The sequence below is a fragment of the Genypterus blacodes genome, unplaced genomic scaffold (genome assembly GCF_046128005.1).
Source record: "Genypterus blacodes isolate CSIRO-AG114 ecotype Tasmania unplaced genomic scaffold, CSIRO-AGI_Gbla_v1 ptg000064l_1, whole genome shotgun sequence".
Taxonomy (NCBI): Eukaryota; Metazoa; Chordata; class Actinopteri; order Ophidiiformes; family Ophidiidae; genus Genypterus; species Genypterus blacodes.
The window spans coordinates 2,548,969-2,572,009 of record NW_027466876.1 but is presented as its reverse complement, the minus strand read 5'-3'; the positions used below and the strand labels follow the sequence as shown (position 1 = coordinate 2,572,009).

The following is a 23,041-nucleotide window of genomic DNA, read 5'->3' as shown; positions in this document are numbered from 1 at the left end:
CAGTTCATTAGCAATGCGTGTCCCTGATTCATTTAATTCACCCCCATCAGGGCTGAGGGCAATTATTGCAACCCCCGCCTCCCCTGGGGGTCCTGTTGCCTTCTCCTCCTTTTCCCCTCTGCCCCCTTCACCTCTCTCCCCCCCTTCCAGTCTTCAGCCCCCCTCCTCTCCATCCCCCTTTACTCCACCCTCACTGCCTTGTGAGAGATGTGACGCTCCAAAATGACCGAATCCCAATGAAAGGACGTGTGGAAAGTGTGAAACTGAAAGTGAGATCTGTGAGAAGATGAACAAAAAGGTCAATTAGATTGATCCAAAATGGAGTGGAACATACATATTTCATTTCCGTATCCAAATGGGATTGTGCTCATCTTGTGGCTCTGATGGAAGGTTATTGTGCATCGGGTGGTGAGATTAGCAGGCAGAGCAACACAACAGAAATTAATTCAACATGTAAAAGTGCAGCTGTCTGGTCAGCAGTGAGCAGGTGCCGCCTCCTCCCCCTCCCCCGTCCATTCATCCACCCCTCCATTTCATCTATGTTGTCATTACAGCCTCCACTTCCTCCGCCCATCCGTCAGCGGCTCAGTAATAAGACCTCGCAGGGATTTGCTGCTGTGGTGTGTGTGTGTGTGTGAATTATGATTTAACTGAGCGAATTTGGTGGCAGATGATGATGAAAATGGCAAGAAAATGGAGACTGTAGAGGGTCCCTGAACGCCCCATCCCTTCCCTAATTATTATCTCTCCATCCATCCACCTATTCAGTTTTATCTCTGTTGCCGCAACACTTCATACTGTATTGTTCATCTTCACATCTGACCATCCTTCTTTCCTTCCACATCCCTCCATCCCTTTAATCTCAGTGCAGCCATCCTTTATTCCTCCTCATGCTCCAGTCCCTCCTTCCTCTTGGCTACGAATAAACTGTTTCTGAAACACAAAAAAGTATTAATCCGAGTGAGGCTCAGCAAAGTTAAATGGAGGAGGAGGAGGAGGAGGAGGAGGAGGAGGAAGAGGTGACACAGGGTTTTTTCCTAGGTCCACCCCTGTCTCCACCCCTCCTCCACATCATTTCTTTTAACCTTTCCAGCTAAGGATCCCCCCATCCACCCTTCATCCCTTTACACTGTCACTGTCACCGCCATATATTGCCTATATGCTCCATTCAGCCATCACTTCTTCTCCATCATCTCTTTCCTTTCTCTTGCCTTTTCATCCTCCTCCTCCTCCTCTTCTCCTCCTTTAACTCCACCACCACCACCACCCACCACCAAATACCTCCCCTCCAGCACCGGAGCAGACCCCCCTTGTTGTCAGCCACTTTCCCAGCGAACAGACGGCAGCAGCAGCAACAGCATGATCAGGAGAGACTAGGTAATCCCCCCCACACACACCCCCGCCCCTACCCCACCGCCCCCCCCCCCCCCCCCCCCAGCTCCCGGTCCACCCCATCCACCCCCCTCACTCTCATCTCTCTCTCATCCAAAACCCAGAAACTGGAGGCAGCAGGACGGGATCAAACACCTCCCGGGACACCTGGGCTGCTGCTGGAGGCAACTGTGGGCCATTACAGCGGCGATTTCAGCAGGTGGAAATGCAATCAGAAGCAAAAGACAGTTGATGAAGATGAGGATGATGATGATGGGTAGCGGAGAGGTGTGTGAAGGGATGTAGACACGGAGACGAGCGCCTTGTTTCTGCCTCGATTGACGGAGCGGCAGCAGCAGCGGCAGCGGCGGCGGCAGCGGCGGCACCAGTCGGTCTGTCGGTCGGGACGGAGACGGAGACGCGTTGAGCGGTGATGATCTAGCAGCTGCTGCTGCAGGGTGCCGCATTGCCTAGCCGCCGCGAACGGTGCCCGGGAGTCGGTGATGCTGTCGTCGTCATTGTGCAACAGAGAGAAAGAGAAAGAGGAGAAGAGAGAGGGAGGGAGGGAGGAGAGGAGAGGCTTTGACATGGAGTGAAGCGGCCGCCTCTCGGCTCTGAGCTCAGGCCGCCCGGATCAGCAGGTTGGATCTCCAGCCTGAAGCCCGGAGGAACCGATCCGTCATCTAACTACGTGCTGCGGGGGGGAAAATGTGGAATTCTTGGAAATGTTGCTTTGCCTCCATGAAGTGAATGACCCATATGTTGATCACAGGAGCGTAGCGGCAACCTGTGCCTCTGCTCGGGGTGGATTACCATCAGCAGAACAGGCCTCCATCTGATGTCACAGTCTGACCGGGAAACTACCAAGAAAATACACTTTATTCACTTGTTGGTTGTAGGATTTGTTTCCTTTTTCTCGCTGTGGTCCCCGCGGAAGCACAGCTGTTGCAAAAGATGACTCACTTACAGGCTGGCCTCTCTCCAGAGACCCTGGAGAAGGCCAAGGTGGAGCTGAAAGAGAACCCGGAGACTTTACACCAGGACATCCAGGAGGTCCGGGACATGATCATCACCCGGCCGGACATCGGCTTCCTCAGGACAGACGACGCGTTTATCCTCCGATTTCTCCGGGCGAGGAAGTTCAACCACTTTGAGGCGTTCAGGCTGCTGGCTCAGTACTTTGAGTACCGGCAGCAGAACCTGGATATGTTCAAGAACCTGAAAGCGACGGACCCTGGGATCAAGCAGGCCCTGAAGGACGGGTTCCCCGGAGTGCTGGCCAATCTGGACCGATATGGGAGGAAAATACTGGTCCTGTTTGCAGCCAACTGGGACCAGAGCAGGTAATACAAACCAACGGGGTTGCAGTATAATACTATCATCTGAAATACTCAAGTACACACAAAACACAAGGTATTGCAATACATTGAGAGTAGGAGCTGTCCATTCAGCACCACACAGCCTTACCACTTCACTCATCACATACACAATGGGGTGAAACACTCTGAAACACAAGGTAAAGTTCTGCAAAATCAAAACTAAAATCCTACAGGAATCAAATATTGATGTACTTAAGTAAATGATGTCACTTGTCACTCATTATATATACCTGCACCTGCCTCTGTCATGGTCTTACTACAAGTTCAATCAGCTTATAAGGCATGAGAACGAGCATTTACCATTATAATAAATACACCAAGTTATTATTGTAGTAACCTGTGGCATGTATTGGTCATATAAGGTGAATCCACACAAACATGTTCCTTCTTCTTCTTATTTGGATGAAGATCAAAGTTGCACTGCGCCATGGTGTTCATCATCTCTCTAGTGTCTAGATCCTGGTTAATTTTAGCAGTATGGGGTTAGTGATTAAAATAAGGTCAGCACAAGATTGGATTTTGGAGTGTGAAAATGTGTTGGAAACACTGCAGCAGGTTGGGTAGTGACACTTTGTTGGTTCTACTGCCTGATGTTGAACTGGAATCCAAATATGAAACTATAAATTAATAAATTAATATATAAAACATTCTGGAGTGAAATCAAAATGAACATGATACAGTACACACAGTTTATACACTAATACATGTGGTACTCCACGCATTCATTAAATTAGGACATGCAGCTATTAGGGTTGATTGAAAAGTTCTGAGCCGAGCAAAGACAAATCTAACTTAGATATATTCAACATTCCTGTAAAGCAAGTGGGGCTTTGTGTCTGTTTGACTGTCCAACAACAAATATACATGATATCATTATGTGAGGCTATTGGGTTCACTTTGGGAAAAAGGTGAAAGTCTGAAGGGGTTAAATCAGGTGAGTATAGGGTGGAGGCTGACAGACAGCAGCCGGGGCACCAACTGATGTGTAGGTACACTGTTTGTTCATCTTATGCACACCCGCAACATAAATGTCAAATGACTATAACTGATGTGAACAAATAAACAAACAAATGCTATTACCTCCACAAAACAGCAGCTCTTGTGCACTTAAGTGTCAGGTTGAGAACTTATAAATAACCGCTTTTATGTTCAATGAGATGCAGTGAGTCTGCAGGTTTACAGTTCCTATTCCAACCACTTTCCTCTCTGTGAATGAAGATGTATTAATCTGTGATATCATGTAGTTAGAATACAAATCTGAAGTCTCTCTGCTTTTCCCATATATACATGTGAGTATGTGTTGGGTGCTGAAACAGGTTCGGTGTAATGCCAATTTTAATTACTTAATGAAAGAGCATGAATCAAGAAGTATGAAAACAGTACAGTCTCCTCATGTCATTGCGTTAGATTATGTTTTTATGTTGACTTAGATGCTTGTTGAGAGACTAAATGTAAGAAAGAGCTCACATGCTGGCAAAACACCAAACCTAAAGCAAAAAAAAAAAAAAATCAAAGATGCTGCTTGGACAGTGAAGTAATGCAAGAATCAGTAGGGTGAGACCCCATGAGGACAAATGGAGACAACAAACAGCATGAGACGTAACACCAGCAGCAACATGGTCACCGAGTAAAAGATGCAGCGATAATATGCACTGGTCTCTGTGTTTCTCAGGTACACGTTTGTGGACATATTGAGGGCAATACTGCTGTCCTTGGAAACTATGATTGAAGATCCAGAGCTGCAGGTCAATGGTTTCATCCTCATCATCGACTGGAGTAACTTCACCTTCAAGCAGGCCTCCAAACTGACTCCCAGCATGCTGCGGTTGGCCATTGAGGGGCTCCAGGTAAGACGCAGTTCAAGAACCCTAACTGAGCACTTATACCCCCGCATAAATGTGATTTTGATGATGAGGATGATGATGATGAAGCAGAAAAGTCTGTTGTGATTGTGCATTCAAGGGTTTTCTCATTTCTCAAGCTTGTCACGCAATACTGAAAATCTGCAGCCTTATTGCATTCTTACAAGTCCAGTTTTTCATTTTCTGACAATGGAAGAACAAGAAGGCAGTCTTCCACATCATCCACTCAGCAGTCACAGTGTTCCACTTAATAATAAGCCAGACATCATGTTAAAGCTGTAAGCATATTTAAAGAGCCTCAGAAGGGAATAATGACATTTCCAGTGCTTTTTAAGGGCCCTTTTGGCCGGGAGACAATGGAGAGGAAAGAGATGTCACTGCTTGTTGCTTTGGTTTCCATTTGTTCCCTTTCACTAATGGGGGAGAGTCCAGTTTTAAAAGTGGAGGAGCGGAAGAAGAACGTGCTTTTCACTCCCGACCTGTCTATTTTGCTTATTTCACGAGATGAAAGAGGAATAATCCCCTCTATCATCAGGCCATTTTTAATGACATTCCCTGTGAATCATCTGCCAATTTCAGCTGCGCCCCATTAGTCAAAGAGAAACTGTTTTCGAGGGGGGGAAAGTGTGGAGTGTGACCCAGCTTGAGCGTAGAGGTTATTTTTATGTGTACATGTGACTGACACCAATCTGTTAGAATCTATCCTACATGATATAACCCTGGTGTGTTGTTCTCTTAAAGTTCAAAAGATGAGCATAAAACCTTATTCCCAAGAATGGAAATGATCACAATTATAATTTCGCAGTATTTTGATGAAGCAATAACATCACTTTGAATTGCTTCCTTTATTCCTTTATTTCAAATGTCGATGACCAATATGAGTCAATATCTTTCATTTGAATCAGTTTAACTAAAAAGAAAGAGAATAGAAAAGTGAAATGAATTAATTCTAAAGTAGAAATGAATAATTGTGTGTTTTTAATGAGACAGATTGTTCTGCCTTGGTGGGCCTTATTATTTCTTGCCACGTCCCTGATCTGAGTGTGACTGAGACCATATGGACAGTTTAGTTATATATTTTTTATATAAGACAAAGCCTGGTTTTTATTTGCACAAGCTTTATTTTGTACTTGAAAAGATGGCAGTCAGTCAGCATGAATACTTTCTTTTGATCTCCATCTTCTCTGCAAAACTCAACACACAAAAAAGCACTTAAAATTCATACTTGCAACTGATTTGTAACTGAAATGTGTTCTTATTCGTGACATAATCTATGGCTGCATGAAGATATAACACAAACCAAGTCCATCTGTTTCCTAAAACGTCTTTCACAGACTTGAGTTGTGTTACATCAGCGAAGGGACAGACTCTTGCCCTTTATAAGACAAAGCCAAGAGCTTCTGAAGCAGCCCAGTACATCACTGTGACGAGCCCATACATAACACATTTCTGTTTGCTCTCCAGACACAGATTAGCGGCTGAATTATTGATGGCAGCTATTAACTGAGCCCTGAGTCATTCCCAACTGGTGCTCACACAAATGGCTGCTCATCATGTGGGAGGAAAAGAAAGGAAATGCATAATGGGGCGACTTGATTAGATTTGATTAGCAACACGCAGAATAAGGCATAAATTTGAGGGAAATAATGATTGATGTGGTGATGAATGGAGCCTTTTGTTGCCTCTGGATTTGACGACGGCGGCGATATCGTTTATAACCATTTATAACCATACTTTGAGCGACAAAAGAGGCCTCAGGTACTGTATTTCCCATCTTGTGTACATAGTGGAAGCAGGACGGATAATGTAGTGGAGTGAAGGTGTGTGTGTGTGCGTGTGTTTGATGTTGTCATTGGTCTGATTATAATGATTTGGCTGAGTCACACTCGTCTGCTTTCACAGTCTAATGTGCAGAAATAGCAACAAGGCAGCGGCGGAGAGTTTCCACTCTGAGGTTTGTTGTCCTCCTTTCTTCTAGACTTTCCTTCGCTCAGCTGACATACACTGCTTCTATCTAATGTTGTGGGGATGGATGTTGATATTTGATGCATATTTGATGACGCAATGCCAACAGCTGCATCATATATATTGCTTAGTTCACCCATCAAGTTGTCCAGCTGCACTGACTCACTTCTCCGAGGCCTGAAAAGCATTTTATCACGTATATTTCTTCATAAAGACGATTTTATTTGAATAGATCAGGGAGACACAGAGTGCATAGATAGGGTGCAGGACTGGATTCAAACCCATCTACCCATAATCCTGCAGGATTACAACATTAGAGGGGGATTAAAGTATCAAGTGTGCAAACCTCTCCTTTTGGTTTCTCTCCTGCGACAAGAACAAAAATGCTTTAACCTGGTTTTCAAATAATACCTACCGCTGATTCCAACAAAGACCAGCATTTTAATACTGCTTACGTCTCCAAAATGTCAACATTACAGTTCACGTGAGCAGCTTCTTATTGCACATAAACATCTACACACCTACAAGGTTGTGATGCTAATGAATGTAGTTGCATTAGCCTGAGTATTAAACAAATTTATTGATTTATTCTTTTTTATTCAGAATCACATTTAATCTTTCAATCACATAAATGCACATTCACATAACAGTTACGTAACATTTTCTTTTTTTTCACCCCAGCATGCTGCAGTTGATGTTGTTGTTGTTGTATTCTAACTGAAAACCACAAGGTGTTCAGTGTCTGGTGTTGTGAGGTGAGGTGACAGCGGTGCTTGCTCGTTGTCAAGGTGATCCGTCACAGCTTGACAACATGTGACCTCAGATCAGCTACCTGCCATTCACGGTAATGAATGAGGCCGTCCAGCATCTCAGACAGTTGACCGAGAGGAGTCAATGGAGCGACTCACCGCGATGCCACACGTCTGATCTTATCTACGCTCCGTAGGTCAAAGCTATACGGTGTGTGTTGATGATTTAAAGAAGGACTTGAAGGTCTATAGAAGGGGATACATTGGCTTTCAGATTCAGATGTGGGGACTGATACAATTCAGTGTTGAAATGCTGCAGTGATGTTGATTCCTGCCCAGTGACAGAAATGAATGATAACAGACTGAAATCCTAGATATCTACATCAAAGAATCCATCACATCGTTGCTGTCAAGTGAACTGCAAAAAGGCCCCAAAAAGAAGAGGAAAACATCTTCCATTTTAACTCTGATCGGCTGATTTGGATCCTCAGACTTTCATCTTTTTTTCAAACAGCTTCAGCAACTTCATCTTGAACCTGTTTGGTCTCAGATGATGATGTAATATCAGCGGTGGAGATCGTTTCAGGCAGCCAGGGGAAGGATCGCTTAAACTGGAATAACGATTCCTCCAGCGTCGACAGTGAGGAACAGTGTGAGGAGAGAGATGAGCTCCGATCTGACTCAGAATTTATCAATCGATCCACATACGGACATTCAGAAGTGGAGGAAGAGGCCGAGCGTTGGCGTCGTGATGTGCTGATACGCACTGCAGATTTGGCGTTAACGTGGACGCATTCTGGACTAATCCCACCCCTCACTTTTGTTTACTTACTTGCTCTGCCTTTCCCTCCCCCCTCGCTATAGCAACATCCTCCTCCTCCTCCTCCTCCTCCCCCCCTCTTCCCCCCTTCTATCCCCCACCCCAATTCAGTCACTCTGTCATTGTACTGCACAGACAATATTAGAGAGGAAATTCATAAGCTGTCAGCTGCAGCTTTAGTATTCAGCCCAAACTGGGATGAATCATCATTTGGTATAAAACAACAGAACATAATCACCAATAACTCTATAAATAGTCTGAATTATTTGGGAATTGGGAAGCACTCGCACATTATCAACTATTAGTCCCAAAATTCAAAGCGGGCATTTGCCAGTCTTCCTCATTCCTCATCGGCACCCAGTTACATGCATGATGCAACGTTCTTCATCCCCCCCCCCCCCCCCCCCACCCGCTCACCCCCTCCTCTTCCCTTCTTCTCCCAGCTTCCCTCACGCTTACATCCCACCCTCGGAAGGTTGCCATAGCAACACGTCTGACCGGCGCTCTATCTGCTCTGCCCTCGTCTCCAGATGGGCTGCCTTTTGTTGCGCGTCTGTGTGTATGTGTGTGTGTGCGTGAATGTGTGTGTGGGTGTCTGTGTGTCTGCAGCGTCTTCCAAGATGTTCACAGACCGGCTGCTTGGTTTGCTGGTGATCTGCACACTCACAGCTACACAAATAGAACAACAAACACCTCAAGGGCCCGATTAAATATGTGTTAGATTGTCTTGTTAGTCCCTTTTTTCCTGAATGAGTCTTTCATGCGGAAACTTTTGTACGCATCTGTGTTTGTATTCCACCTTTAACTGTGTAATCATAAAGCATTATTCATGATTATCTCTATTTATTTCCCATCTCTGCCTGTTTAGCCGCACATTAACATATTCAGCTGCGGCCTGCAAACTCCCCGTGGATTTACCCTGCATAGCATTGTTGTGTAAGGCGAACCCATGTAAAATTAATGGAACCCTCGAGAAAACTGTTTCAACAACGGCTGTGGAAAGCAGACAAAATAATATTGACCCCCCTTTCGGAAAGCAACCACTTTGCCAGTGTTTTGTTGGAAATTGTTGGGTAGAAACAAGACACAAAAGCCTTCTGGAGGATGAATTCAGTCCCTCTGTAGTTCCTCTTCACTTGGATTGTTTACTTGTCAGTCAAAACGAGTCGTCCGCTTGTCATTTTGCTCATTTAACTCCATTTTCCATCTCTGTGCCTTCTACCGATGCCTCATTAGCTAAATCTGGTGCGTTAGCTCGATCAGCAGCTGGTAACACTCAGATCTTGATTGGCTAAACACACCTGATGTTGCACTTTGAGGAGGTGAATGTTTGTATTTCACACACACACAGACGACAGATGGAAAATCAGGCAACACACCACTTACTAAAAGTGCCCAGTGCTCAAAAACACAGGAAGTATCGAAGCTTCTGGCACTTTGGCACTATTTACCGTGCCTAACTCAAACCTGAAGCACGTGTGACAGGAGATGGTTTCCCTTCTGAAGAGCGAAACCTGACGAGAGTTTCAAAACACAAAGCAGATAACAAAACCCCTTGATTTGTGCTTCCAACCGCAGCGAGTGGAGCAGCAGCCGCTTTCTGCCATAAGCGACATCACAGCTGATTCTTTCCCTTTTATATTCTGCATTTGCTCTGCTCTGAATCAAACATCCTGCCATAAAATGGGTTTTTGTAAAGAACAAGCCGGCAGCGAAACAATGAAGACACTCCGGGCTACACTTTACATGATGAAGAGGCGCGCTTCTCTTTTCGGAAGGACAAGTTTACTCATCTTTCTGCCGACGGGAAGTGACAAGAGCAGAGCGAATGGGAGGAAGGAGATGTAGCGCCGCAGCACAGACACGTGTAGCATAGTGCACACTTTGCCTGCTGTATCCAGAGGCTCCTGAGTGCTGATGGAGTCTGTGCAACAACACAAGTTTTAAGATTGCAGCAGATGTTGCACAATTTTGACATTTTTTCTTGCAGTAGAATCGGAATAACAGGGGAAACTTTGGGAGAGGTGTTCCAATTTTGTGAGGTTTCCCTATGGATCAGTGTGACTTATAGACGTCATTGTAGTTTACAGTAAATGAAAATCATTTATAGATCCTCAAAGTTTGAACCATCAACTCCTATATGTGTCAAATTCCACTTTAAAATTCCGTCCCCTAATCTGACTCCAGCCACAGGAGGCGCTAAAGAGGCACGATGAATCCTCCAGTTCCCTCAACTTGTGGATTCCTATTATAACGATGTAACGGCCGTCTGAAATCCTGACCACACAGTCATCTTGCTGTATACAAACCTCATTCAGAATCAGAATGAGGAATATTTGATGGCGCTTTTATAAATGATCAAAAACATTTCATCCTCACCAACCTCAGGGTAATCCATCCAGTCAGAGGGAGGAGGAGCTGCTGCCTGGCACGGCTGTCATAACTCCATTTGATGCTCTAAATAATAAATGAGCAGCCAGTGACTCATGGACCTTCAGCTTCAGCTATGACAACCACTTCCATTTTACATGGGCCATATTCTTCCTCTTCCTCATCTTTTCTCGCGCTGATGTCATTCTACCTTGTGTTGTGGTCGTGTCCTGTGTGTAAAAGACAATATAGAGCATGGAATACTTTGTCCCTTTTTCTGTTTTGTGCGTCGCGGTTATGTTTGTGCATTTCATCTTGTCTATTACACTTTGCACCCTGTAGTTCCTTGAACACAACTGACATTTGAGGTCTCGTTCTCCTCCCTTCCCTAGCGTCTCCTAGTGGTTGGTTTGGGTATCAGAGGTGGACGTGTTTGGAAGTGAGCTCATACACCAGCACAGGTGCATCACATCATGGTGATGACCTTGTGCCAATGAGAGGGCGGCCCTTAGGGACAAACACACACAGGGCTGAACGCTATGCTCTGTGTGTTCTTATTTAACTATATACTAAAGTTGATGCTTTAGCTCACTTTAAAGGGCCAATTAATAGTTTTAACCCCCATAGGTAAAAGTCGATTACAAATGGAAACAGTTCGTCTGTTGGAAATGTGGTTTATGAGAGTTAAGACTGAACTATAAAGTCTGCAGGCAAAACATGCAGGCTGTAAAACCAAAACGATGCCCTAAAAGAGGCTGAGAGCTCTGTCTCGCTCTGTATACGGCCTGTTTGGGATCCTAATATTGACAAACTAGGATAAGGTCAAGGAAGATACCGGATCATTAGGTTTCATTCTCTCGGGGGACATAAATATCCCTGACACCTTCACACACTGCTGTCAGGATTCAGATAAACATCCACCCTGAGCTGCTTTCATCACCGGGCTCTGTAGTGTCAGAATATAATCTCAGCATCCTGTTGAAGCTGTGCCAAATTATGACTCACACTCACAGAGAAACACTTTGACACAACAAACACACACACAAACACACTTAAGTGTCCTTGTAATAATTGCATGCAGCGTTCTAGGAAACACTGGCCAAGCACAACCTGTATTAGAGTGGAGCAGAGAAGAATCAGCCATTAACGAGGACTCGTTCCCCTCTGCGATGAGCTCTGTTGACTCCACTGGACCATTTCCTATTGAGTATGAGATTAGAGCCTACACTCACAAACACTAATCTAATGAAAAGAGACGGGAAATTCACTCAGGTGATTTTTCATCGGCCGCCGCTCTCACATGACTGAATGAACTCCGGTTTGAGATTGACTGATTGATATTGATATTCCTCATAAAAACTGGATGTGGCCTCTTACATACCTGACTTTAACTTGTGTTTACCATATTCATCCTCTACTTTGTTCATATTTATCGTCACATTGCTTTATGTTATGTAGATCTGAAGTGAAATATAAGCATAAGCACTCTAATGTAGATCATTTGGTTGCCGTCCTCATATTTGTTTATTGCGTTCTTAACTCAATGCTTCCATTTGTGTTTTGTGTTTCCAACAGGACAGTTTTCCAGCCAGATTTGGGGGAATCCACTTTGTGAACCAGCCGTGGTACATTCACGCTCTGTACACCGTCATACGGCCCTTCCTCAAAGACAAGACTAGGAAGAGGGTGAGTTTAGATCAAACGCATGTCTCTCTTTTGCATTTTCAAACCTTCGACAAGGCAAAATATTTTGGAGGAGCTGCAAGGTTTCAAGTCCTAAACATTTGCTCCTCTCCTTAATGTTGGCCTGCAGATCTTCATGCATGGCAACAACCTGAACAGCCTCCACCAGCTGATCCACCCTGAGATCTTGCCGTCAGAGTTGGGCGGCATGATGCCACCGTACGACATGGGCACGTGGGCTCGGACACTGCTGGACCACGCCTACGACGAGGAGACTGACTACTGTCCCGAGTCCTACACCCTGTCAGTACAAGACCTGGAGAGGGACCTGGAGAAAGACCTGTCCCCGAAAACCATGAAGAGGTACGGCCCTCCCTTTTAACACAAAAATGTACTTTCTCATTTAGATATTAATTTGTCATGCAAAACTTCTCCCGGAATAATCTGGAATGAAAATATATGTATAAAACATTGTAATCAAGATAATAAATACATCTTATAATACTATTGTTACAAATAGACATATATTTATTTTATTTTATTTTATTTTATTTTATTTTATTTTATTTTATTTTATTTTATTTTATTTTATTTATAAGACGTATGCTATTTGAACAAGTCAAATCTTGGCCTCTCCAATTCGGTTTGAAATGCCTAAAATTCATAAAACACACAACTAAATGGTATTATTAGGTTATTTTTAAACGTAGGCCTCCATTAACCCTGTGGCCCCTCCTCCACCAGCTATCTCCATGACGTCTTTGGGCTTCAGTGGCGAGCGTCAACATTGTTAGGATCGATTTTTCCATCTGGCTGCTCCCTCCAACATTTACCACTGCCACAAACTCTAAACACCTCACCCCAGAAGAATAACGTCCTCTCCTTGTTTTGTGTAGTAACCCAGTCGAGCAGATCTCCCACAAAGTTCAAACTGTGGTCAGACGTAATAAAATGCGGCACAGCGGCTAGTTGATGGCTTTGTGTGTTTATAGTCGTTACATTAATGCCACAAAACCAATCTAAGCCGTATACATGTTTCCTATGTGAGCTACTGTTTCCTGTGCTGACGTTAAAATCACATTAGCAGTGGACTTAATGAGCTGAGGTACGTTTGTGGGAAGATCGCCTCCTCCTGTTACAATTCTGAGATCATTATTTATAATGGATATTGTATTTTAACCAGGATGGTGCACAGACGTTATGTTTCATCTCCTCATGACGTCTGAAACAAATACGGTAAATAAACAAATCCAAATCAAATCCCTTTTTATTCTAACTGATCACAGTGGATTCCTTTTTTGCAGCTGAATTTCCAGCAATTGATATATTAATCAATTAAGGAGTAACATGGGTGGTTGACTGATTTACAACAGGAAGTACATGAGGTGACGCCAACTCATTGCTTTCACTCTTGAGAGATCACACACACACACGCACACACACACTAGGCTCATATCTACGCCTGTTACATAGTTTTAGCTAAATTCAATCTAATGCTGTATCGCTTTAATAGTAGAATGGAAGTTTTAACGTGCACACAAATGACTACACTCTCAATGTTCAAACTCGCTCTTGCTTTGAACCTGACGTGGTCGTTCTGGAGCTCCTGGTCGATATGATTAAGAGTGTGTTAAGCGTGTTTTCGGGTGGAGTAAAACACTTATCTGGGATCAGGTCATGTGATCTCAGGGCTCACTCTGTTTGTTCTGTCCTCTGCTCCTCAGGTCTCAGTCGGTGGTGGAACCCGGCGTCCTGAAACGACCAGACAAGGTGAAGAGTGACGAAGACAACATGCAGCCGCTGCTCTCCCTGGACTAAACCACAAACACACACACACAAACACACACACACACACATTCACACACAAACATAACAGCTTAAAGGCAGATAAACGTTACATACATAAATATACTGACTTGTGCGACACACGCTTGTCATAGAAAGACCTTCTTCGGCAAAATGCTGCTGCTGTTGGATTCCACATCTTGTTCCTCTTGAACTCAAACTGAGCCGAGGCGAAGCAGACAACCTTTGAAAGGGGACGGCGGTGACCAGAGGGACGTCTCCTCAAACAGAAGGGAGTCAGAAGAACTGCTGATGGTGTTCACATATTAATTATTGAGTTATTTGTCAAGTGCCAATCCCAAATCTGCAAATCAACAATCCTGCCCTTCGCTATGGAGCAGGAAAGGCAAACAAACACAAGTGTTAAGAGTTCTGAAGGTGCCACATGTGTGAAAACTTGCCTAGAGTTGCAGAGTTTATGGGTTTATGAGTGATATGAGGCTGGTTCCGAGCTGCACTTCTTTTTTTGTACAGTTATTTAAAGGAAATGCCACAAATGGGCATGAAGCACGGCTCAGGATTAGCAGAAGCAATGATAACAATGAGCTTGTTCAATCTGGACTCAAACCGGGCTGACTGGCAGGCAGGCAGCGGGCTTACTGAGGCTTTACTGGGGGAGAACGAGCTTCTGTCGTGTTTACGTCGGTCGGCCTCTCTCCAGTTATCTCTTGGAAGAGCAAATCCCCCTTTACTATAAGAGTTCACTTGATGAATTATGTGCTTTTGCTTCGGCCCCGTCGCACTTTTTCCTGGACCGTACATCACAGAACACACTGTTTCTCCTTATTAGGCTCTCTCTAAATTAACACAGTGAATTATGGCATCAGCTTATCCGGCCTTAGAATGCACTTATAGGACATCTGGTCTGAAATTAGGATATCATTTAAGATTACAGGGGGCTCTCAAGCCTTCATCACACATGTATTTTTGGCAATAATGTCCTCAATCATCAAACATTACAGGTAGATGTGTTTTCACTGGACCAGGGTTGAGGGAAACACACCAGTATTCTCACATTTCAAGTATACTGAAAAGGACTGTGCTAGTGTTTTTGCACTTTGTAGCCCAATCACTGCCAATCACGCACGATTGATCATTTTACCAAACGTAACTATCATCGGTTTCCATCCATTTATGTACAGTATCAATTAATTAACCTGCATGCCCAAAACACACAATTGGTGTTGGTGAAAGATGGACTCACCCTTCCTTTGTTCACGTAGGCCATCATCATCAATTCACGTATGACTGTTCTCCTGGTGATTACTTGTGGGCTGTAAGATGTTCTGAAGAGGCCAATTTATGATCCACACATTCTGTTGCTGTGTAGGGGATGAAAATGGCGGGTCTTTCCTCGCCGCGTGGCCTCTTAGTGTCAGCCGCCAAACACGAGTTGTTGGGGGAGACAAGAGTCAGACTATATGATATCAAAGACTTTTTGCGCGATTGACTTCAGATTTTGACGCAACGCTGTTTGAGTCTTGAATTTCTGAGTTTCCAGAGTGAACTTGAACGCACCAGAATGGCAGGAATAGAAACAGACAACTACTGGGCCTTGGTGGAGGTATGCCCTGCTAGTTTAACATTATTTTTAAAAAAAGAAGAAAAGATTTACGTCAATCTGTGTCTTAAGCAATATTCAAACAATGTTAACAAGATTGGTAGTAAATTGGCGTGAAGAATGTTTTGTGTTACGTGCAGAAACACTGGTACAGTCTTTGTTTCAAGCCTTGTTGTTGTTGTTGTTGTTGTTGTTAGTGTTGTAAGAATTATTTTGAGAACAGAAATGTCCTGAGTGCGATTTGAATCTCTAAAGTGTTACTTCAGAAAACGATTATGTATTTTAAGAACAGTTTTTCACTTGTGTTTTCAAAATTCAGCATTCTGTAGGAGATGATGTCATCTTTAAGTCTCAGTCTGATATGATTTGGACACTCACTAGGAGACACGTTAAGACAGTGTAAGGCCCAAGTTCACTAATGGTCAATGTCGAAAGTGTTTGGCGACTTTTTAATGGTCAGACAGGAGAGCTGTGAACATGACAGGCAGGCAGGCTGACAAGCAGACAGCCGAGCGGACTCACAGATCGGCCGCAGGCAGCGAGGCTGAGGCGTCTGCCCGGAACGAGAACCGACAGCTGCAGCAGCTCAACTATCACACCCGAGTACGAGACGCGTCAACCCCGCTTACTCCGAGCACCGTGAGGCTCCACTCCCGGTGCTTCCCTGCCTCCGGCTCTACGCTGAGTGGCTTGACACCCATCGGTTTCCACTCAGCTGGACTAACTCGCACTCAGCAACAGTCACGACCGGCAATGTATGAAACTATGGAGTCACGACTGTGCCGCAGGAATAAGTTGGAAAAAAAAAATTCGGTTCAGTCACTCATTTTACTTCTGCTACTGGTTCTGATTTTTAACTTCCCTCTTAATTTATTTATTTATTTTACATTTGAGCAGGTTCGCCTCACGCAGAAGAAACAAGAGCTCTGATTGGACAGCGCTGCCTAAAAAAGCTGTACGTTTATCAGCTGGCCAATCAGAGTTCCTCTTTCTGCTCTGTGGGCGGAGCCTCGTTTACATTTTAGTGTAATGTTTAGCGTTTGTGATTGGAAAGTGTTAAAAGATTAATGTATTAAGTTTTGGATGTCAAAATATTTAAAGTAACATTTTAATGAGTCATTTAGAACCTTTTTTAGAAGTTACTTTTCATTAATTTGATAATTGCTTTAATCGGTTATTATCCAGCTGCACTTTTCAGACTCAGTACATTATTATTAATCATCAAATCGCAAATTCAGCATTGATTTCAGTCTCAGTTTGATTATTTGAAATTACTTATACCAGTTGAAGCCAGTCAATCAGAAAACTTAGTGTCATTTCAGACAGACTCTGTTGCTTTAGTCACTGTGACATAAACTTAAACATAAAAGATTTAACACACCACAGACCTAGCAGCATATCTATCAGGCTGTCGAGCAGCCGTAACACTGATTCATATCACAATCATGGAAACACACACACACACACACACATATACACACACACACACAGTTTGTGTAGATGCTTCCAGTTGTTACAATACAAAGTTTACATTAAGTAACATCTGTATCTGCTTGAATATCGCTTGCGTTTGACTGAATCTCACTCCAAAGTTCCCTCGCTGATTATTTTAAAGTGAGTATTCTTGTTCTAGATCGCAGAGTTACGTTGTTCTTATTCTATATAACTAAGTTTGTATTGCAAATATACTTTACAGGGTGACACTTTGCTCTTTACCAGATTTGTCAGTATTTTATTCAGAGTGATATTTACCTTGTTTATTACACAGATGGCTGATATTGTTGATTGTAAACAGTATTATGAAGTTAATATCTGTGTTTATTTGAGGAATTTCGCATTTTTGAAAGTTATTCCTGTGGTGTTATGGTTGGTATGGCAACACATCTAGCAGCCTTACTGGAGGTTCAACAGTTTCTAAAGGTTATCAAACATCTTGCGAGGGGTTCTAGTGAACATTCCCAGTAGGTTTTTCCAGAGTTCTCTTAACAATCTAGAGAGTTAGTATTTGGTGAAATGTACAGGTACCAGAAGGCTCTCAAAATGTGTGAACCCTCTAGAATGAACATCCTGAAATCGCTCTGGGATCTCTCTCAGAACTGCATGTATACCCAAAAGGGAATCCAGTAAGAAAACTTCCCTAGATAACTTTCTGATGTTCCGTAATGTTTTTGCAGTCTAACCAACTAGGAAGTTTCAAAGAATGTCAAGTGAGGATAATTACACAACAAACAACAAGGACATAACCATGAACCCTCTACACTATCTGTTTATAGAGAAATCCATTACTTGAAAGTGTATTTTGAGTGAAAGACTCGTCACACGACAATCAAACATGGAAGAATTCCCCAGAATGAAATATCATACAGATTGTTTGTTTCAGCTTGTTGGATGTAAAACTTAAGATTCTCCAGTGGACCTCCATGATGTCGCCAAACATAGTTAGCGGCATGATCACCGTGCAACAGCGAGGCTTCTAGGTCGTCGCCTGGGAACATGTTTGAGTTCTGACGACGTAGATGAAACCACTGACCACCAAATTGTTGACAAGTGTTGTCTCCTCGTCAGATTGTACAATAGAGGACATCATTGCCTTTACACACACTGACTGACTACACAAAATGGCGAATGTTGCCCCCACGCGTCTGCTTTCAGTGACGTATCTTCTTCATCTCTGTGTTACTCGCAACAGACACGCAATCACATGCATTTCAACTAACTATAACACTGTACATGAGCTTTGTCAATGTATTTCAGCTTTCACGTTGATCCTTTGTACGTTGGACGAACAAGGTATTGATTCACTTCTTACTGACTTTGACTAATGTTTTGATTTATAGAACAATTAATCAGCCAAAGCCACCTTGACCACTTTGATTCTCATACTTTTACTTGTGCTTTAAGGATTCGGACACTGAATGACATTTTCTTTGACGATTGATCTTTTTTCTTTCAAATAATGAATGCTTACCTTTCAGTTGTGGATATTTATTCTTCTACGTTTCACATCAATGTTCTTTCATTGTATATTTACAATAGGAGCTGTAGGGAGACCAAACTCTAATCTGAATTGTGAAGTTATTATGGAAATCCGATATATTGTAGGAGCAAAAACTGTGGAGTTAGCAGGTGTTTAATGTATACATGTCCTCAAAGACAATTTGCTGAAATGCATTATGTAAAACTGAGACAAACGAGCAAAAATAAATATGGACACATGTAGATTTTCCCCCTGGTAATGTTTCTCTTGTTTGTGTGTTTTTCCACTTGTGTGCAGACAAATAGAGGTCAAACATTCATTCCATTCTTTTCAAATGAAACAGAAATCATCAACAAAATAAATTATCCTTTTAAAACAACTAAATAACTCCAAATTCTATTCTTTCTTTGTATAGTAAAGTAATTTACACTTCATTCACTACATTTTCTCTGTTTCAGGATGAGTCAATCAGTACAGGAACACAGATTTTATGCCATTTTTACATTTATTTTTCCATTCTTCGCCACTCCTACACTACAGTTTGAACCAGTCTTCATCAAATTTGATACATGATATTTTTAAATAATCCTGAACAAAAATATTTCCTTGAACTGGTTGCTAAATTCATGTAGGCGTGGATAATTCAACATAAACATGACATAATTCTTGACACATGCACGCCCTCCTATAAACAAATAAATATTCTCCAACAGGATTTGGGTATTTTCCAAAATTCATGGCCAGCAGCAGCTACAGACTACAGACCGTTACATGTTTGATGCAGATTGAGATCCAGGTGTAGTTGTATTGTTTGTGTGTGTGTGTGTTTCTGAGTCTTGATGCAGCCTTGGCAGAGGTATGAGCCCTTTCTAGTTCCTCCCAATAATACCAGTCAGATACCAGTCTGAACAGATCACACTCCCATCAAGATTCCAAAGCAGAAAAGGAAAACAATGCTGACCTCACACTGATAAGGAAGAAAGTTTGACTTATGTCATCAAATATTGAGTCATTTATACATGACTGGTTTGTAATTTGCAAAAAGTAAAGATAATTACAGCAAGAAATGCGAAAGTGCCAAACGTGCTCCATCACAGCTTGTAGCACCAAATCATTTGTATTCCAAATTGATTTTCAGGATCAATCAATATATATATTGATTATTAAAGCATTTGTATTGCATCATGAATTAAATGTAACAAATGATCAAAATCACTGACCAACACATGAGTACAGGAAACAGTTTCATCCCAAAAACATCATCTTTAACAGTCTAATACCACATGCAGCTAAACAAGCATATGTAAAACAAATACATGTGTGTTCCATTCACAGAAGCTTGATCTAAACTGACTAAAGGCAACGAGCAGTTCTGAAAAAAAGAGTAAAGAATGGTAAGACATTAAGCTTCATTACAGCTTCATCACCCTGAAATGAAATAATTGCAAGTAACATATTTGCTTCAAGTGCTTAAACTTAATATACCCGATAGTGAGCAGAATCAAACCCATGAAAATGAATGATAGTGTCTGGGTCTCAATCAGACGACAGATGCATGCCTCGAATCACACCTGAAGCCAAAACTGTTGTGTTGCAACAACGTTACATGAAAATATGCAAAACAACACTTGTCCAGAAACCTCAACTAACTTTGAATTCAAACAAAGATACACGCTGATGACTCATACATGGACTGAGTGGTGTGTTCAATGCAATCATCTTAAGTGTTTTTAAAGGCCTCTATAGCAGCCGCACGCATGATATAGGAGCGTGAGTGTGTGTTGTCGCAGCTAATCAGTCCATGAAACATTGAGGCCTTTCACACTCCTTTTCTAAGCCCCGGGCCCACTTAAACCCTGCCAAGGCCGGCCTCACTTCATTTCACACTTGAATGTATTAAAACCAAGGCATCACGTTAGACTTTAGGGGGCGACACTTGAAAATGTGTTTCACATCTCCTAAGTGCTCACACAATCCAACGTGTGGAGCTTTGGTTTGAGGGTGAAATCTGAAAAGGCAAAATTGGTGTAGGATCTACTCTCTGATTGGCAGGCGTGTGCCAATAATCATGGTTCATGTGTGTATGAGCCCAGGGTGAAGTAGTTGTATTGTGAGAAATGTTGCTATGTTTTTTTATTAGGTCTCTGTTCAGTAAGACAATAATTGCCGTTAATGCTCGGCAGCATTTGGTGGCAATAAAAATCCGGTCTTGATGCTAAGGTACAAAACCAGAGCTTAGAGATAGTGAGGTAACTGAAAATATGACCACATATTTGGCTAAAGAGCCTCGGTAAACCGTCTGATCCATCTCAGGATAAACATAACACAAACAACATTTATCCATGTTGACATCAACGTCATAAACATCACAGTTGGTCACGGTAAAGTTGTCCTGCACAGACACTGGCTGGCCTCCCAACCTCTGACTGGAAAAGTTGGTTTACATCCTTTTTTTGGAGGTGGTGGTCCAGCTATTAGGATGTTGAGATTACGTAATAAGAACGAGCCTTGTTGGTATCTCGGTCGGAATCAGTATTGAATTCTCCGGTATCTATGGAGAACCTTCCGACTCCTGGAATTCAATCCACAGCTCGCTGATAATAGCTTGAATGTTCCAGAGGCCCGGAAGCCTCTGTGAGTTTTACAAAATTGATAAAAAAAATCACATGCAGTGATGTCATACTTGGTTGCTATGCATGAATACTGTATAGCGTTGGACTCTCGCAGCCTGCACCTCTTTCTAAACAAGAAAAGGCATCAGCTGGAATCTGTTTGGCCTCATATGATGTCATATCTGCATGTGGAAGGGTTTTGTGCACAGCCTAGGAGAGGAAGTAAGATTCTTCCATCAACTGGCAGCAGAAGTGTCCAATGATGGGCTCAGAACTTTTCAATCAAACCTTGAGCAAAATACTAACAGAACTTTTTGTTGAGGGTATTTGGACCCTATTGACATTCAGATTTGGTGAGGAACTTTCTAAACAAAGAAGTTAGTATCTGGTTTTATTTGGTTGAAGGACGCGTTTGTTGTTTCTCTTGCCAAATTTGAGCAGCTGGTAGAAAAGCCCCATCCACATGCAGATGGAGGACATTGTTGGATTAGGCAGCACTCCTGATCAGAGACAGGGAGGCTGTTGGGATCAGCTGTGGGAGCTCCTGGAATTCAACACTCCAACATTTGCATTTGAATCCTTTGTCGATGCAGCAATACAGCAAAACATAATATGGCGCAGTTATGGAAGATATGGATGAACTATAATCAGTGACATACAGGTTACTAATGATTATCTCAGTGCTATTTTACGTTCTTACAAGGCTATAAGTTGATATGAATAATCTTATACATTACTTAATTATTTCTAGAAAAGCTGTGGTATTCAACACAACCATTGAAAGTCCAGTCCTTCATTTTATAACCACAGAAATTGTACATTTAAGCTCAATTCAACAATTAAAAGGATGAAGAATGAGTGTCTTCATAATCATAATAACCATAAATAGCGATATATTTGCCTATTGTGTTCTCAAAACATTACTGGTGTAAACAAACATTAAACACCATTAGAAAAAACGAATAGCTTAAAATCTGTTGTTTGTTATTACTTCTTCCAAAACAAAAATCCACAATCAGTTTAATAGTGATGGCAGCTTAATTTCTTTTGTTTGTTTTTAAAGTCATTAAAGGCCAAAATGTTGTCATGACATTATTCAAACTATAACCAAACTTTATCTGCTTTATAATCCTTAAGCCTTTTTGTCAGTGCAAATTTTGAAACTGAAATGCTCATGAATGGAGTTTGACTCATAGAAATAGATTGGATTGGACTGTAAATATATGACACATATACATTTTTTCTCAGCCTTAATTGTAAGGGGTTGTTGATAAATATATGTACAATACAGATTATTCACATGGAAGCTTAATGCTATTGGAGGAGGCAAAACACTGCACCGGCATCAACTGAAGGGAAAAATGCATATCAACAGCGATCACAGGAGCTCGACCACATCAAAGAAAAATGTATACAGAAATAAATAACAGACAAAATCCTTCTGTCCATTTGTCCCTCTCGCGTTTGTCTTTCTGTCCGTGATTCGCTTCCACAGATTCAAACACCCCCCCCTGCTGGCCCGGGGGATTTCTGCAGTGCTGAGCGAATATGAGAGTAGATGTCAGGTTGTCCTTATTGCCCTGGTGTCCTCGCTGCCCTCTGCTCCAGCATGGACTTCACCGCAGGGGTCATCATTGCTGGAGTCATGGCCGGGGTGAAAGGTCGCAAGGGGTACTGTGCACTTCTACCAGGGACATAGATGCACTGGAAGAATTTCTGGGCTGTAAAAAGACAAGATAGGTGATAGACTGACTAAAACCATGTGATCGGATAAGAGAAAGATCATTGCCATGGTAACAGTGACCTTTTGTGACTCATTCTTAAGAAGAAATAATGATTTAAGCGAC

At 42.5% G+C, this 23,041-nt stretch overlaps 1 protein-coding gene across 1 annotated transcript; it reads left to right on the top strand.

The window, feature by feature from the left end:
* The first annotated feature begins 2,325 nt into the window (after nt 1-2,325).
* clvs2 (clavesin 2) lies at nt 2,326-14,017 on the top strand. The gene is made up of 5 exons (XM_076155131.1): nt 2,326-2,714; nt 4,423-4,597; nt 12,092-12,202; nt 12,330-12,562; nt 13,924-14,017. Exons 1-5 carry the CDS (start codon nt 2,326-2,328, stop codon nt 14,015-14,017), a joined length of 1,002 nt encoding a protein of 333 aa, XP_076011246.1.
* Nucleotides 14,018-23,041: the final 9,024 nt, after the last annotated feature.